Genomic DNA, 17843 nt, shown 5'->3' with positions numbered 1-17843 from the left:
ACTTCTTCAGTTTGATATCTAAATTTTATAAAAATAATATATATATATATATATTTAAAAGCATCGACGTAAATTTTTGAAAGATGTTATATATTGAATAATAATTTTCTAAATATGCATATAAATCAAATTCAGGAAGATATCATATATATTTATGAGAAGCTTTCTAAATATTGATACAAATCACATTCAAGAAGTCTTCCGACTTATAAAGAAATTTCCTAATTTGGGAAAAATAAAATGTACATATTCAAAAAGATATTATTAAATATTTAATAAAAGTTATCCAATTATTATTTTTATTTTGTTTGAGAAATAGTTCGTTTAAAAAGGAAATTTGATAATATAGTGGAACTGATAAATTTGATATTTTTTACAATTATATAACTCTACGGGTTATTTCCTCGATCATCCAATAGATTAATCATATTTAAATGAACCCAATAAATCATTTTCATTAATAAGAAATAAAAACAAATAATTTTCAATGCAAGACATATTAAACGATGTATTACTCTTTTTCATTTTATTTTGTTAAAAATAAATTAAAACAAATTTGACTCTTACCAAACTAAAATTAGTGATTTATAAATTTATAAAAAAAAATAAAAGAGGCAACTATAATTTATAGTGGATAAAATTTTGTAAATAAAAGTAATCTCACGGTTTGAAAACACATATACAATTTTATTATTTATTAAATAAAAATTCTTACTCTTATGGCTTTATAATATTTTCTTATCTTTGATAACAAATTTTTAAATCATTAATCACTAAATTGAGTCTTAATCATATCTTAGTTTTTAAAATACTGACAAAATATATCTTTGGACAATCAACTTTACATTCATTTCTCGATTCTTTCCACTTTTAAAACACTCACAAAATATATCTTTGGACAATCAACTTTATATTTTGGGTTTAAATTTTAGTGATTATTGCTTATGATTGCTGTTTATAGGATGTGTCTGAGTTTATAAAAACTTAAAAATGATTTAAAAGATTTATTTTAGTCTTTTACATCATAAATTTAGAATATTTATGAAAATGACTATTATTTAACGGTAAAAATTGAAAAGTAATATCAAATTTGTGGTAAAACTAGAATTCTCCCTACATTCATCTCCCCATATTTTCCAACTACATTCCGGATGGAGTTTATAATTGGTAAAAATATGCCATCTATCTATAGTTTTTCTATAAATTCAACCTATATAATGAAATGATATAATGTTTAACAATTATTTTCCCTCCAAACAATCTATTGTTTAAATAAATTTATATAAAAAATAAAACATGGTTTAAAATATTACTAACCACCTTAACTAACAAATAAAATGCATTATTATTAAACTTTAATCATGTTTTATTGTTTAGAAATTTATTCCCAAATATATTAACGTATTAATTAACTATATTAATGTAAAAGAAATTAAAATAAATATTTTTTACCAAAAAAGTAACTATTAGACTGAATCAAAATCAAAAGTTGAATATCTGATCTTTTTCTGAACAAAAAAAAAAAACAAAAGTGGAAAACTTAGAATTAAAAAGAATTATTTAATTAACATTAATATTTTCATCTAAAATTGATTATTATTTATTATTTAAGATAAAATTTCAAATTACAAAAAGGCAATTTGGAAAATGTTGAAAAATAAAATTGAATTAAATTATATATAAAATTGATTATTATTTATTTAATTAACTTTATTTTTGCATCTTAAATTGATTATTATTTACTATTAAAGATAAAATCTAAGATTATAAATATTTAATTTGAAAATGTTGAAAAAGAAGTTGAATTAAATTAAAGGCAACTAAAAATTATATTACACACAACTACTTATATATATATATATATATATATATATATAATCACATTAAAATTTATTTATTATCAAAATTAAATAGATCATAATTATTGAAATATCTATATGTAATCACATCTATTTATTTCTGTAAAATAAAATTTAATGCTATAAAACATACCATATTTTAAATATAGAAAGAAATGAAAAGAGAAAACCAATTAAAATATAAGAAAACTTTAGTAAGAAAATCTACTCAAATTAAAAAAGATACAAACAAAAGTATTATATATAGAGTTTGATTTATTGAAAATTATATAACAATCATAATTATAAGATAAAAATAAGAGAGAAAAGGGTAGAACAAGCTTGTTAAGATATAAGAATGGCAAAATGGAGTGCAATAGTTTTAATAATGATGGTGGTGATTGCTGTTGCGGTTACAGTAGAAGCAAATAAAAAAAAAGAATGTTTTCACAAATGTTCTAAACCTTGTAAGCCTCACCACGGTAATTGTTTTAAACATTGTAAAGCTAAATGTGGTGAGACAAACCCTCATCATGGTCCAGGAGGACATCATCATGGTCGAGGAGGACCCCCTCCTCCCCCTAGGTACTAATGTTTCTACTCCTTCTATCTAATACTATTCTATTGTAATGTATTATTAGTGCTTCACACAATAAATTTTACCTATAAATTGTATATGGTTTATTTTCACAGACAGAACTTTACATGAAATGGGACACGTGGAAGTTCGTGGAAGAAAAAAGTAATTAAAAGAAGTTATATAGAAAGTTTGCGATAATTTCTATAGTTTTAATTTCTTGTTAAAATCGAATAAAAATATTGATAATATAATTATTTCTAATTTCTTATGCGGGTTATATAAGTCCCAGAAAGTAAAGAAAACTACTGAATGACAAAAAAGAAGGAAAAATAATATATTACAAAACAAAACTACTAACACAAAAAAGATAATTGGTTTTACCGACTTTAAAATTATGAGTTTATATAAAACTGTGCCATGTTTTATCAAAATTTGGTTGCTCAACAAATTTCTATAATAAATTTTACAATATAGTATATATATGAGATCATCTTAAAAGTTCGAGATCTTTTTTGTCAATATTAATAAAAGTATCCAAAAGATTCATTTAACCCAAGTCTCTGAACGGATTTAAATAAATAAAATTCGTGTTAAGTTAAACTCAGCCAAATAAGATAAAAAGTACTTATAAAACTACAATTGGTTTACGAAAATAAATTTTCAGCATGTTTAATTTATGTTACTGTTAAATAAACGCTTCAACATTGAAATTATGTGTGATTGATATACGAAAAAATTGTTTTTAGACAAAGATCATTGTGTTTGAAAAAACCATTTATGTTATTATAGAATTTTTCCATTTTATAAATGAAAAAAAAAATATATATATATATATATATATATATATATATATATATATATATATATATATATATATATATATATTAGGCATGGTACTATTGGGTTTGGGTGGAGTCTGTTAGACCCACTGATTCTGTCTAGTAGAACCCCATTTTGAAAGACGGCAGGGATACTTGTACTTGAACAGAGGACTGGTGGTGGCTGCGTCAGTGGCGGTAGTGCTTCTTCGGTGGCAGTGCCGTCCCAAACAATTAGGTGGCTTAAAGCATTTGAAAAAAATGTGGTCTTCATAGAAATTATGTGTGTCTCAAAGACAAAATTATGTATGTCCATCGAGATGGTCAAAGTTTTTTTAAAGTCACGGCTGAAAGAGCTTTTTTTGTTTGTCAAATAAGTTAAATTTCCTTCTTTTTTTTGTCGAGGATTTATTTAGATATTACAATTATGAAAAAGATTACAAAGACGATCAACCGACAATACTACCTACCTTATGAGGATCTACGTCTAACTACATCATTTGAGCCGTCCTATGAAGATCACGCCTGACCGGATTTACTTGCACCATGTTGAGAAACTCTTGTAAGCCTTTCTTCCGTAATCGCATAATTGTTGAATATAATAAATTAAAAAATGGAAACTCGTAAAAAAGAATGAAGATCATGCATTTTTGGTATTAATATAATAAATGAAAAAGGCTTGTATACAAAATTTAAGATGTGGCCTAAATTTTTTTTAAAAAATTATGTGGCCTAAAGCTTGTGCTTTTGTTGCCTTAAGAGGAACGGGCCTGTTCGGTGGTTTCCATGGCTCTGTTTCAGTGGCGTGTCTTCAGTTTAGAGTTAAGTAGTGGCTTCGCAGTGGTTCAATATCTTCATCGGTGTGGCACCTCCAGATTCGTTTGGCAGAGACTGCGGCATTCGAGTTTTCATTTCAACTATTGAACCGCTTTTGGGCTTTTCTGCTCAATCTCTATGGTCAATCGGATCCAAATTTAGTGGGCTTTGATTTTTCTTTACAACTGTTATTTTTTTATCTTCTAGATTTTATAAATTCCCAAAAATTAATATGAAAACCCTTTGAAAAACCCTTTAATATTAACATTGTATATTCCAAAACCATAGAAATGAAACCTCAATTACTTGGACTAGTGGGCCAAAAACCATTTTCACTAAATTCTTCTGTATTTTGGTTTAGATTTTATCATCAACGGTTTTACAAGATAGAACACTTTATGTTCATCAAATATATAGCACACTAGGTAATAAGTCAGAGTATTTGCATTCTCAACACAAGCATCATATTGTATTTAGCTATATACACATTTGAATCCTTCCCCCACGTTTTTCTAAGGTATAATGACTTTTCTGTCCTTATGACCTACATTATGTACATAGCTAAAATACACTAAAGTATTTTGGTTGAGAATCCAAATACTCTATTACTTACTCTTCTTTGCTTGTCATCTCTCTCCTCTCGTCTCCTAATTTTTTTTACAAAAATCTTTATTTTTCTGCAAATCTGAAATCTCCACTATCTCTACCATCGATTCATCTCATCGTCATCTCACATTCCTCTGTGCCACTTCCTATCTTCGTTTCCTTTTCCATCTGATCCAATCAATTTTTTATTCTTACAAAATCTTCTTTAAGTTCAAACTCCAAATCATCATCGACACCGGAGGACATGCCTCCTCTCCCGTCTGAATTCTGCTTTCAATTTTATTTTCACTTTTTCACAATTTGTGTCTTAATTCACTGATTCTTTGTAGGTGGTAATATGTTCCGGCGCATATATAAATCCACCTCTCCCTTTTTATGTTCGCTTGTCCAGTGAACATAAATGTTCAGCGTTGACTTTTCTTATTTCGAAAACCCAGACTCCTTGTTCGAGCACTTACATAATGGAAACTGGTCTTTGAGCAGAGCAATTACAAAGTGGTTACATAATTCAATGAAGGTCATATATTACATTAATGGTTAGAGGAAAGTTTGACAAACCAAAATAATCCAACACCTCACTAAACTCACCTGTAACCGTTTTATGAAACATATTACATCCTTGAAATTGTTCATATATGGTTACAAGAAAGTTTAGCCACAAAACCTCCCCAAAACAAGCTAAACTTTTCTGTAACCGACAAATTTGAAAAATGGTTACATAATTCATTGAAGGTTATATATTACCTTAACGGTTGCAAAAGTTTTTGACAAACCAAAATAATCTGACACCTCGCTAAACTTTTACGTAACTGTTTTCAGAAAACATCTTACATTCTTGAAAGAGTTCATATACAGTTACAAGAAAGTTTAGCCATAAACCTCCCTACACAAGTTAAATTTTTCAGTAACCGATTCAAAATGCTACAACACCGCATACATACATTTTCGAAAAGAAAAATATATTGCACTAGGAATACTAAGCCTTTCATCTGCTCAAAGATTCAACACCTACCCTCCCTCTTGCTCTCTACGGAGGAACTAAATTCCCAGTTTCTCTCCTTTTATACATAATAATTTTGTATGTAGATGAAGATCTTTTTCTATGATTCACCATTAATTCTATCCGAATTTGTCAATCTTCCTCAGCCTTTGATTTATTAATTCCACGGGACTCCATTGTTTCACGTTATTGCGAGGAGAAAAATAAATCTAAGATAAATCTTAACCAAATATTTTTAAAATCCTATTAATTAGCCTCCTATGGTCCTACCTATACACATCCCTAACCTAGATTGTTTCTTCAGTAAGAGAAGGGCTGAAATGTAATTTTACTTCTCCTTTTTTACTGTTCAGGCCAAAAAATTATTGTCGTGGGTATTTTGCTTATTTATCATATTTTTTAGGATTTCTACCCAATTCACTCAATAAGTCATACCTTGCACGGAACGTTTTTTAATAAAATAATTGTTAAGTAAATAATTTTTTTAAACATATTTTGAAGTTGAAAGAAAATACATTTTGAAATAATATATATAATTTTAATGATTTGATCAAGTTAAAATTAAATAAACAGTTAATTTTGTCAATTTAAGTATGAGATCCGATCTGGATCCGATCCAAAAATCCGGATATCCGGCGGAGCCGAATCCGGATCTGGATATTAAAATGTTGGATCCGTCAAAGCCGGATCTGGATATCTTGAGTTTTTAGTCTGGATATCCGGATCCGTAAGTTTTATTATAACTATTTCAAAAATAGTAATATCTATATATAAAAACTAATTTTATTTAATATATTTTCATTTTTATAATAGTATATATAAATTTTATGTAAATTTGGTAATATTATACAAAGAAATAATTAAAAACCTTATATTTTTCATTTTTAAATTATTGTTAATATTTTATATATTAATATTATTATTTTTATTTATTTTAAGGATCTAGATCCGAATCCGGATATCCACCGGGTATTACAGTTTTTAGAAGGATATTCGACGCCCGGATATCCGAGAACCCCGGATCCGGATACCTTAAAATTGCCGGAATACCCGATCCGTCCCAGGCCTACTTGTCTCTTGCCGACGTATATTCTCATAATTTATACTATTAAATTAGAATTCCAGATATGATTATGCCCTTAGTTTTTAGAATTATTTACAAAACAAATGCCATTGCTTATTTTGAATTTTTTTAATAATTAATTCGCTTTCTATATTTATAACGAATCATAAACAACATTATTTTTCTTAGTCAAACTTAGTTCTTCAAAGTTGCTAATTAACATGATTATGACACATGACACTTAAGAATTTAAAATGTTGACATGTGTTAAACTATTTTATAATTAAATATATCTATATATATATATATATATACTAAGAAAATAACAAAACAAATTTTATTAAAATGCAAATTTATATATATATATATATATATATATATATATATCAATAGTAATTTTCCATTTTTAAAATTCTAAACAAAAGATAATTGATTAATATGATTGTGACACATGGCAATTATCTATTTAAGATTGTGATATGTGTTAAACTATTTTATAACAAATATAAATATATATATATATATATACTAAGAAAATAACAAAATCAAATTTTATTTAAAAAGTAATTATACTTATTTGATAGTAATTGTCCTTTTCTAAAATTTTAAACATAAGAAAAATTAAAAAAGTGTTTAATAAATTATTTAATAGTATAAAAATTTTAAAATTATTTAAAAATATTTTCTATTTAAATTTTCCTTTTTAAAAATCTTAAATAAAAAATGATTTTTAAAATAATTGATTAATACTAATTTCCTTTTCTAAAATCCTAAAGAAAAGATAATTGTAACATATTATGTGATTGTAATTTTTCCTTTTAAAATTTTGACATGTGTTAAAATATATCATGATTAATAAAAAAATATATAATAAGATGACAAAAATCGTTTTTGAAACAAAATATTTTAAATATTATTTCTAAGTTTTTTTTGTAAATATAGTTAAAAAGTATTTGTAAAATAATTTATTTACTACTAATTTTCTTTTCTAAAATCCTAAAAACTTAATTATTTGATAGTAATTATCTTTTTCTAAACTGCTAGGAGAGGCAGGAAGAAATTCAAATCTCTGATGTTGCTTTGGATTATTTGATCTCTAGGGTGCCAACCAAATTTTGTTCTGCCTTTTTTTTCCTTTCTTTTTGCCATGGTAGAACAGTATTTTAGATTGAACTCTTGTACAATCTATTTTTCATCAATATGAAATTTACAGTTTAGCAAAAAAAAATTATAATAACAAATATGACTCAAATGCTTTTAATATAGGGAAAATTGGATAAATAGGACACTTTGAACTTGGATTTGTCACATTAGGATTTCTAGAAGATATTTTAGGAAAATAGGATTTTAGATCTTGTAAAATACCAAAGTACCCTTAATTTACCAATTATGTTGAATTTAAATTATAAATTATAATAATTTTCGTAATAGATTTTAATGTTAAAATTAAAATCTATAAAAATTAAAAAATAAAAAAAACACTAAATGGGAAAAAAGGAGACGCGGGATGCCGCAAACCTAATTCCCCTTTCTCTTTGTCTTCTCCGTCGTAGACTCGTCGCTCTCCCACGGCGATTTAGGGTTCAACGGTGAGAAGTTCTGTTCTTCGTCGGTGTTTCATCAGCCCGTGGTCTCTACTCTCGTCTCCGTCACCATCCTTTTCGATCTCACTGAAGACACAACGGCTGCGAATCGTTCTTCCTCTTCGTCGGGTCAAATCGATTTTCGAAGTGTTCTTCCATCAATTTCGCCTCTCAATCTCACAATTCTTCACAGAAGGTATTGGATTTCATCTATAGATTCTCATATTAAACGAAATCGAAGTGTTCTTCCATTAAAGCTTGATTTTTTTTTAAAATGATTTGCCGTGTTTCTTAAAATAATTTTGTTTCACGGATTGGTTGATATTATTGAAACCTTTACATGTGTGATGATATTGAAACCTTTACATGTTGAACTAATAATTTTGTCACGGTTTGTAGCTATGTCTGAGGAGCTACCGAAGAGGCTTTTTAAGGAGGGCGAGGAGCCCCGAGTTACTCAGATCAACAACAACTGCAGGATCGACTACATAATCCGAAAGTTCCAAGCGTGGCTGCCAAAGGAGTTGGATGTCGTGAAGAAAGACCCGGTTTTTCATCAGATTTTTAAGCTCCATGAGAATGGTCTTGGATACTCTGCGAGGGTGATACACAGCTTCTTGTGTAGGGAGCTGGTGACTTTCTTACAGCACGAGCTATGGTTTGTCTTTGCGAGGAGACCGCTTCGATTCTCATTGCAAGAGTTCCACGCCGTAACCGGGTTTGAATGCGATACTCACATTTCGATTGAGGAGTTTGAAGAGTGGAAATATGATGGTGGTTTCTGGAGCAAGGTTTTGAGGAGAAAAGATGGAACAATTACACTCTTCAACCTGTGGACTAAGGACAAGGAAGCTGTAAAGAAATGGAAGAATGCAGATCGCATACGTCTTATCTACTTGGCGATCATTCTTTGTGTGGTATTGGCGAGAGATGAGAAGGCTAATATCCCCCTGAAGTACATCGCGGTGGTCATGGATCTTGACAGAGTTCGAAGGTATCCTTGGGGAGTTGCTGCTTATGACCTTCTCTGCAAATCCATAGCCAAAAATCGTTCCCAACTGAAGGAAAAGACCACTAGCTATGTCTTGGATGGCTTCTCATACGCCTTGCAGATTTGGGCAATGGAAGCGGTGCCAAAAATCGGGAAGCTTTGTGGAAAAAAGCTGGATAAGGGTTTCAAGGACGGTCCTAGATGCATAAACTGGATGGGAGCTGCGAAGGTGTCATATGAGGAGATCATTCGCTTGGAGGAGATTATTACACCCAAGGTAATTTTATCTATTTATGACGACTCTTTCCGGTTTGAAATGAGTAGTTAGTATCTAACTGTATTTCCCTGTCTTGTGTAGGATGACATCTACCCATACATCTCATGGACAGGAAATTATGATGTTGTCAAAGCTCAGGCGTTTCGCAGAGATGATGATGTGGAGGATGACAGAATCAAGGTTCTGATGGAGATGATAAAGAAGGGGCATGATTTTAGTGAGCATGTTTGGGAAACTGAAGAAAATGAAGTGATTTCTTTATCTCTCGATGACGAATCAGCTGTGAATGATGAAGCAAGCGTGAATGTTGAAGCAGCCGAGAGTGATGACGACTTTCAGACTCCGAAAGGATCAAAAAACGTTGGTTCTAGATCAAAGAGGGGTAAAAAGAGGCTTCCCGATCGTGGTATGGAGAAGAGAAAGCATAAGGTTCTCGCAAGTGGCGCAAAGCAAGCTCCTTTTAATGAAGACATGAAGGCTTTTATGACACAGTTGTTTGAGCACAACTTCTCTGGAATGGAACAAAGGATACAGAAACAGATGGCCGAGACATTTGAGCAGATGCGGACAGAGCTTAAACAATCACGTAAGGAAGCCAGCGTTGAAGTTGAGCTTGGAGAGCCTTCACCGACAAAGCCATCGACGAGCCAGGCACCGTTGAGGAGGTCCACACGCGGGGTAAACAAACACTAGTCTTCACCATCCTCTTCAATGTTATTTTGTCTTGTTTAAGTTCGTGGTTTGCGTGTCTGTTTGTTTTATTGGCATCTAAGTTATCGGCCTGAATTTTGTTGTACTTTATAAGGTCTCGGTTTGTATGTGTGCTTGGTGTGTAAGTGTTCTTGGTTTGTAAGTGTCTTGTTTGAACTTATGTAATGGTCTGGAACTTTTATGTAAAATAATTATTAATGATAATGTATTTTGGTATCTCAATTATTGCTTATTTGTCATGAAATAACAGGATGGTTCCGAGACTACATTCGATGTGAATTATAGTGAAGCAGATGATTTGGGTCGCGGGATAGGTACACAAGGGGTTGAAGGGCTTTCTCAGACGTCGTATGTGCCAGGCTTTGATCCATCTCAGGACAAAAAAGAAGAAGACTGGTGGACTCCAATGACTTCGGTCCGAGGTTCAGTGGATAATCCAGTAAAGAAAGAAAAGACAGAGATGAATACAGCTCCACCGCCGTCACAGTGGGAGAAATGGTGCAAAAGAAAAGGTCATGGACTTCAGCTTAGCGATTCACCATTGCCAGAAGATGCTTCTCCGCAGGCGTCACTTTATTATATCTCCGAAGAGTCATGGAAAGGATTCACGGAATGGGCATTAAAGCCTATACCTTTAACAATTGGTCCTACATGCTTTAATTTGTCTGTAGCTACAAGAGTAGTAAGTGCTGGAAAATGGCTTGGAAACGAGGTAATGAATCTTGTACTAACCTTTAGTGAATTTATCTTCCTAACACTTCTTATATGCTATATTACTTAACTTTCATTGTAAATTTTTAGGAGATGGATGCGGTTATGTTTATATGGCGTGTGAACACTACATTGAATCGTTGGGCCCCTCGGCGTGTTGCTTTCATGAGTGCTATGTTTTGCCTCCAAGTAGACGCTGCATACAAGAAGTTTTTACCAAACAAAAAAGCCTATCAATTGCCTGATTTCCTTCTTGGGTACGGCAGAGGAGAGCTTCCATCTCATGGGCGGACTGATCTAGTTTGGGGTGTTGATGTTGATCGACTCTACTTTCCTCTGTTTGTAAATGGTAACCATTCAGTTCTTTTTACATCCTAGTATACATTTCTTCGTTTACAAATTTTTGTGGACACGAACGCAGGTAATCACTGGGTTGGTGTCTGTGTAAACATCATTGAAAGAAAAGTAGAAGTCTTTGATTGCGGTCGGGGAAAGAACAGACAGTACGTTGAGAAGTTTGCTGCTATCATTCCTAGGATTGTGAAGTCCGTTGCACCACAAGAAAGACAGAAGCAGCTACTCCTCTCATCATATTCTATCGTGGATGTGCCTATGAAGTTGAGATTGAATAAAAGTTGTTGTGATTGCGGTGCATACGCTTTGAAGCACTTGGAATGCTCGCTGCTTGGTCTTGACGTCAGTTTAGTGGATGATGAAATCATTATGGGTTGTAGACAGAAGATTGGAGTGGACTTATGGGAGGCTGCACACGACCCCATCTTTGCTGAGGTTATGACACGATATGTGCCTTCACCATGGGAGAGGTCTGAGGTCTTTGACCTGGAGGATGATTGATTAACTGTGATTTTAGTAGTTTGGTTTGTTAGAATTAGAAAACAACTTTGGCTTTGGTATTTGATTTGAATTAAGAAACAACTCTAGCTTTGATTTTGTATAAATTATGAAACAACCCTATAAAGAACAAAATCATAAAAACTGAGGACCCAAACCCTAAACAAACCCTTAACTAAAACCATAACCATAGACATACCCTAACCAAACCCTTAACTTAAACCATAACCATAGACATACCCTAACCAAACCCTAAAACCATAATACAATCATGATTCTTAATCATACCCTAAACAAACCCTAAATCTGTAATTCATAGTCAAACCCTTAACCCTAAATAAACTCTAAAACCATAACCGTAGACATACTCTAACCAAACCCTTAACTAAAACCAAATACAAATTAATCCAACGCCTCAAACACACACCTATTTATTGATTATTTTTGTACATTGGTCACTATCTAAGTACGTCCGTCCACTATGTTTGATAGATGTTTAAACACTAATTTAGAGGGTTCAAAGACAAAGTTCTTGTGGTGTTATCGATAAATTCAAAATGATTTTTTTCTGCTCTGCCTTAGCTAGAATACGCGTTCTGGGAGTATGAAACGACGTAGTTTTGGTTATTTTTTTGACCTAATCTCTTTTCTTCCTCATTCTTCCTCGACAGAGAGATTGCAGCGGCGAAAATTTGGAGATCGACTCCCTCATGTCTTCAGTAAATTCTTCATCCACTACAAGAGATCGCCTCGCGAAACAACGGGGAATTCCCACAAGATGCAATTGCGGTGAGGCAGTGAATCGTTTCACTTCAAAAACAATTCAAAATCCGGGAAGATTATTTCATTGTTGTCCTTTGGGATCTCAAAAGGTTAGTCATGTTATCATATAACTGTCTCGTTGTTGTCCGATGAGAGTAGAATTAGTCAATCTAATTGTGTATTGGATGTTACTGATGAAGGACAAAACCCACTTGTTCAAATGGACTGACAAGTCAGTTGTTGAGGAGATTGAAGACTTCCAAGACCTGTTTGACGTGTTACTCGTTGACAATTCCGAGTTTCAGAAATCAGTGAGAGCTGGTGAGGCCATGATGACACGCCATGAGAGTAGAATTCAAGAGATGGAAGATGCAATGTGCCATTGCGAAGAGAAGACCTTGGAATGCATTAGGGAACTTAGGGGCATAAAAGCTTTGTTTGTGTGTTGTTTGGTGATGGTCTTCTTGTACCATATCTATGCATGATGTTCAACTACTTTTATGTGCTTCCTCAACTTGTTGTTTCTTATTTTCAAAGAAGTTAAGACCATGTTTCTTGTTATTTCGAGGTGATCATCATCTACTGAAACGAATTATTTTGCAATTACTTTGATTGTTACTAGAATAAATCGATTTGTCTCTATAGTTTAGCAAATACCAAATTGTCAAATAGGTTCTTAAACAGAAGATCAAATTGTTTCAAAAGCAATAAAGAAAAAAACAGAGACAGATGCAGACACATAACAAACTAGATGGGTAAATCGCATGTTCCTCTCTTGTGTCCTTCAGTTCCACAACGGCTACACTTATGCTTTTTATTCTTCTTTGATCCTTGAGAAGATGCGATCTTGTCTTCTACTGATTCATACCTTCTCTTTACTGGTCGACCAGCACTCTTTCTTGTCTTTGGTGGTAAAACCTTTGCAAGTTTAACCTCAGCAGGGACATTCCATTCTGACTCTACAACTGCTATTGGATTAATGGAATCTGCATAGGCGGTTCTCCACGCTGCAGTGCTGTATAAGGCGTCAGTGAATCTGTGCACTTCCATACCTGTCAATCTCAAAAAAAACTTGATCAATATGAAGTCTATATGATGAAAATCCCGAAAATAAATAATTCTCAAGTATTCATGTGTTTATACTTCCATACCTCGTGAATAAATTGCAGGAATGGCGTGTCGGCAAGGAATTTTTCCTATATCATACTTACCACATGTGCATGTTCTTCTTTCCAAATCAACATGACAATCATATATGTCTCCTTTTACAACCGATCTGAAGTTGTCAACCTTGTAAACCTGGAATCCTTTTGCCTTCACAATTCTCCTATCAATCTTTCTCTCCACCTTAGCGGTTAAAGGATCTAGATGCTTTGAGCTTAACAAGCGACGCTCATAGAACCATCGAGTCAACAGTTCTCTTATACTATCAAGCAAAGGAATAACCGGATATTCTCTAGGTATTCTAAGAACTGAATTTATAGACTCTGCAGGGTTCGTGGTCCTAATGTCATACCTGGAACCAGGGAAGAGAGAACGAGCCCATTTGCGCACATCAGCCTCCCGTAGATATCTTCCAAGCTCAGGACTCATATCAAAAATTTCGGTGATACGTTCTTGAAATTCAGTGTATCTATATGCCCGTGAAGCCTTTTCTACCAACGCAGTCAATCCTTTTGTCTTGAAAAATGAGACCACATTGGTCAATAAGTGATGAATGCAAATTCCATGTGCTGATCGAGGGTAGACAGTCCCAATAGCTTTAGAAATAGACGCATTTCTATCTGAGACAAAAGCTAGGTCTTGACAATCAGCAATAACCACTTTCAACTGTCTGAAGAACCACCCCCAAGAATCGTCATTCTCTGAATCAACAACCCCAAATGCAATCGGATACAAATTAGAGTTACCATCTACAGCAGTAGCAACAAGAAGTGTCCCTTTGTATTTATTTTTCAGAAAAGTTCCGTCAACAACAATCACCCTTCGCATTGCATTGTAGAATCCTCTAACTGATTGCCCAAATGACATAAATAGATACATGAATCTTCCCTTCTCATTAGTTTCATAGTGAGTATGCGTACCAGGATTTGCTTCTTTAATCATATGCAGATATGCTGGTATTTTAGAGTAACTGCGATCTGGTATACCTCTAGCAGCTGCAATAGCAAACTCACGAGCTTCCCAAGCGTGCCAATAAGTAATCTCACAACTATGCTCCATTCTCATAAATTGAATGATGTCATTCGGTTTTGGGCCATCGTTTGCATCATCAAATCGATGTTGTATCAGAGTCCCAATTGTTCTTGCTGATGCTGTTTTTCCGAATTTCCTTTTCTTTGAAGGAGCACATGAATGTCTTCCATCACATTGGTTGATCATGAAATATGTAGACCCATCTATTCCTTCTGCACGCACAGTCCAGTTGCACAATGCATCTTTACATCGAATATACCACCATTTTCTCGTGGATTTGATAACAGTGTAATCGAAATTATTCTTCATCGCTAAAATTTCCATTGTTGCCTTCAGAACCCCTTTACTTGTGAAAATTTGATCCTTCTTCACGAAGTCTCCTCTCCAAGCTCGACCATCCTTATCACTGTCTCCATTGTTTTGAAAAAGTTCAATGTTTTCACTCCTTAAAGGACCGCAACCATCTGCAGCGACATGATTCGTTCTTTTAACAAAAGACTCCTTTGACGGCTTGACAAACTCTGCTCGATTTATCTCAGGAACTTCTTCATCCTCAACATTACTTGAATCGCAAGGCTCCTTATTCAAATCGATATTGACTCGTTCCTTTTGATTTACACCGGAAACAGAGAACATCACACACAAGGTAGTAGACGATTCCCTCTTTGCATAGCCCACAAAATTAGATGCTTGCCGATCATTGGTGATAATAATAGGAGGATTCCCTTTTTGATTCAACAACGAATAACTGAACTCGGCATTAATGGCATTATGGTCCACCCCATAATCCTCACACACCATTATCTTGAGCTGCTTCAACGTAGTAGTAGTTGCTAATGTTACCATTCGACCACGCCTTTCTTTGTCTACCACGAAACTCCAGTCATCACCGCGACTACACATCCATTCACCCGATTTGACATAGATTAGAACCATGTTGTATTGATAGAGAAAAGAGAGATGATTATGTCGATGAAGAAGAGAGAAACACAAAGAACGACGACAAAAGATCGTGGGAGAAGGAGAAAAACGTGGGAGAAAATATTCTTGGAGATATTTAGGGAAGATTTAGTTTAGATTTAGGAAACATCTTTAACCGATTATGGAAGTTTCCATATTTTTCGGATTTCCTGTAGAATGTATAACCTATGTAAGTCAGAACACAGTAGAGTAGATGTGAAACATATTCTTCCCTAGGCGCCACATAAGGTAAAAGGCAGACCACATCATGGCTCCAAATATAGATAGGGTATATCAACGCATTGTGGCTACATGTCGTAACCAAGCTAAAGGTATAAGAAAGACATCTTTCTTGATTATAACGTAACGTAACCTAGCTTTGGTTAGAATATATAAGAAAAGATAGGTTACGTTGTATACCAAAGATATATCTATGTATAAACATTAGTAGCCGAATTCTAGACTAAGTAGATGACCAGAATGAGTATTATAACTGTAGCTAGAAGATGAAATAAAATATGATTCATTTTAAAAAAAAAAACAATTTAAACATATATATTGTCATACTTATGTTTCCAATAGTTTTGATATTTTTTAACATTTTTAAAATTCAGTTTACTATTTTTTCTATTAAAAAAGGGTAAAATATGTCCAGAATTGTCCAAAATATCAGAAATCCTATTGTGACAAATAAAAGTTCAAAGTGTCCCATTTTTCCAATTTGCATACAAGAATCGAATATAATATAACTGCATAATACAAATATGTGGATATATTACAAGGCATGAACATCGATGGGTAAGCTATGACATGCACATCGATAGATAAGCTAAATCACATTTTAGGTAGGTTAGTTAATACTCCCTCTGTTTCTTATTACTTGATTTTTTACTCAAATGCACAAATATTAAGAAAAACTACTTTTTATCAAAATCATCACTAAATTATAATATAAAATTAGTTTATTTAATTATAAATAAAAACTAAAAAATCCAATTGGTTACACAGTTTTTAACAAAGTTAAAGTTACTTAGATTTGTGCAAACTTCATCTATAATGAAACAACAAAACTTCTCTAAAACATCAAGTATATTGAAACGGAGGGAGTAGATAAGAAATTGGCGAGCTTAAGATTGATTTTTAGGCTAGATTTTGTTTTAGTTCATGTGCCTTATGAATTATGATAATGGCTATGTAATGACGAAATAATTTTTCTACACTCTGGCTTTTAGTTACATAAATAATTTTTTTTTAACAAAAAAAAAAAACCTTTAGCCAAAAAAAACTAAATATTTTTTATTAGATCCATTACATTTATACATGTGTTTCCTTCGTAAAGTTATATATTCTATTCAGAAATATTATACTAAACTAAAGTATTATCTTCCACATTAAATGTGACATGAGGATAGACAAACCAGTAACTCGATATAGAGTTATTTTTGGGTTCACGTTTGCCACAATTTCAAATTCGATATCTTTTAAAAAGGAAACAAACTATTGTCAAGCTATATTATGTTTTTAAAATAATAAAAAAGTAAAAAAAAAAGATAGTAGTTATCGAGAAAAGACATAAAAATTATTTTTTAACGTCGTCAGAAAAAAAATAAACCCTAAATCCTAATCCCTATACCCTAAATCATAAACCCTAAACCCTTGGATAAACTCTAAACCCTTGGGTAAACCCTAAACCTTTGGGCAAACCGTAAACCCTTGGGTAAACCGTAAACTCGTGGATAAACTGTAAACTCTTGGATAAATCCTAAACTCTAAATAAAAAACATTAAAACCCTAAATTCTAAACTCTAAGCCCTTGAGTGTTTTAGTGTTTAGTGATTTTGATTTAGAGTTTAGGATTTATCCTAGAGTTTAATGTTTATCCAAGGGTTTAGGATTTATGATTTAAGGTTTAATGTTTTATTGACGACGTTAACAATATTTTTTTTGTAATTACTACTATTTTTTATTTTTTTATTTTTATCTTTTAATTTTAAAAGCATAATATAATTTGACAATATTTTATTTCTTTTTTTTAAAAGATATCGAATATGAAATAACACAATCTTATTGGTTGGTGAA

At 32.3% G+C, this 17843-nt stretch overlaps 3 protein-coding genes and 1 long non-coding RNA gene across 4 annotated transcripts; 3 read left to right on the top strand and 1 right to left on the bottom strand.

The window, feature by feature from the left end:
• Positions 1-2091: 2091 nt before the first annotated feature.
• Positions 2092-2682, top strand: LOC125601689. Its single transcript, XR_007334369.1, has 2 exons — positions 2092-2423; positions 2532-2682. It is a non-coding gene; the product is annotated as an uncharacterized LOC125601689 (long non-coding RNA).
• Positions 2683-8337: 5655 nt separating this feature from the next.
• On the top strand, positions 8338-11798 carry LOC125601685. Its single transcript, XM_048773728.1, has 4 exons — positions 8338-8500; positions 8704-9572; positions 9654-10250; positions 10534-11798. The coding sequence occupies exons 2-4, from the start codon at positions 8706-8708 to the stop codon at positions 11062-11064; spliced, it is 1995 nt and encodes a 664-aa protein (XP_048629685.1). The 5' UTR covers positions 8338-8500; positions 8704-8705; the 3' UTR covers positions 11065-11798.
• Positions 11799-12556: 758 nt separating this feature from the next.
• LOC125601686 (uncharacterized protein At4g04775-like) lies at positions 12557-13093 on the top strand. The gene is made up of 2 exons (XM_048773729.1): positions 12557-12718; positions 12809-13093. The coding sequence occupies exons 1-2, from the start codon at positions 12557-12559 to the stop codon at positions 13091-13093; spliced, it is 447 nt and encodes a 148-aa protein (XP_048629686.1).
• Positions 13094-13227: 134 nt separating this feature from the next.
• LOC125601684 lies at positions 13228-16477 on the bottom strand. The gene is made up of 2 exons (XM_048773727.1): positions 13760-16477; positions 13228-13660 (listed from the first exon to the last, which is right to left on the bottom strand). Exons 1-2 carry the CDS (start codon positions 15738-15740, stop codon positions 13356-13358), a joined length of 2286 nt encoding a protein of 761 aa, XP_048629684.1. The 5' UTR covers positions 15741-16477; the 3' UTR covers positions 13228-13355.
• Between the last annotated feature and the right edge of the window lie 1366 nt (positions 16478-17843).

Source organism: Brassica napus, unplaced genomic scaffold (genome assembly GCF_020379485.1).
Source record: "Brassica napus cultivar Da-Ae unplaced genomic scaffold, Da-Ae ScsIHWf_262;HRSCAF=435, whole genome shotgun sequence".
NCBI lineage: Eukaryota > Viridiplantae > Streptophyta > Magnoliopsida > Brassicales > Brassicaceae > Brassica > Brassica napus.
This window is presented reverse-complemented; position numbering and strand designations above follow the sequence as displayed.

Coding starts and splice junctions, on each gene's coding strand:
- LOC125601686 (XM_048773729.1), top strand. CDS start 12,557: ATGTCTTCAGTAAATTCTTCATCCACTACAAGAGATCGCCTCGCGAAA. Junction 12,719..12,808: donor GTCCTTTGGGATCTCAAAAG/GTTAGTCATGTT, acceptor TTACTGATGAAG/GACAAAACCCACTTGTTCAA.
- LOC125601684 (XM_048773727.1), bottom strand. CDS start 15,740: ATGGTTCTAATCTATGTCAAATCGGGTGAATGGATGTGTAGTCGCGGT. Junction 13,661..13,759: donor TCCTGCAATTTATTCACGAG/GTATGGAAGTAT, acceptor TGAGATTGACAG/GTATGGAAGTGCACAGATTC.
- LOC125601685 (XM_048773728.1), top strand. CDS start 8,706: ATGTCTGAGGAGCTACCGAAGAGGCTTTTTAAGGAGGGCGAGGAGCCC. Junction 9,573..9,653: donor AGGAGATTATTACACCCAAG/GTAATTTTATCT, acceptor TGTCTTGTGTAG/GATGACATCTACCCATACAT. Junction 10,251..10,533: donor TGAGGAGGTCCACACGCGGG/GTAAACAAACAC, acceptor ATGAAATAACAG/GATGGTTCCGAGACTACATT.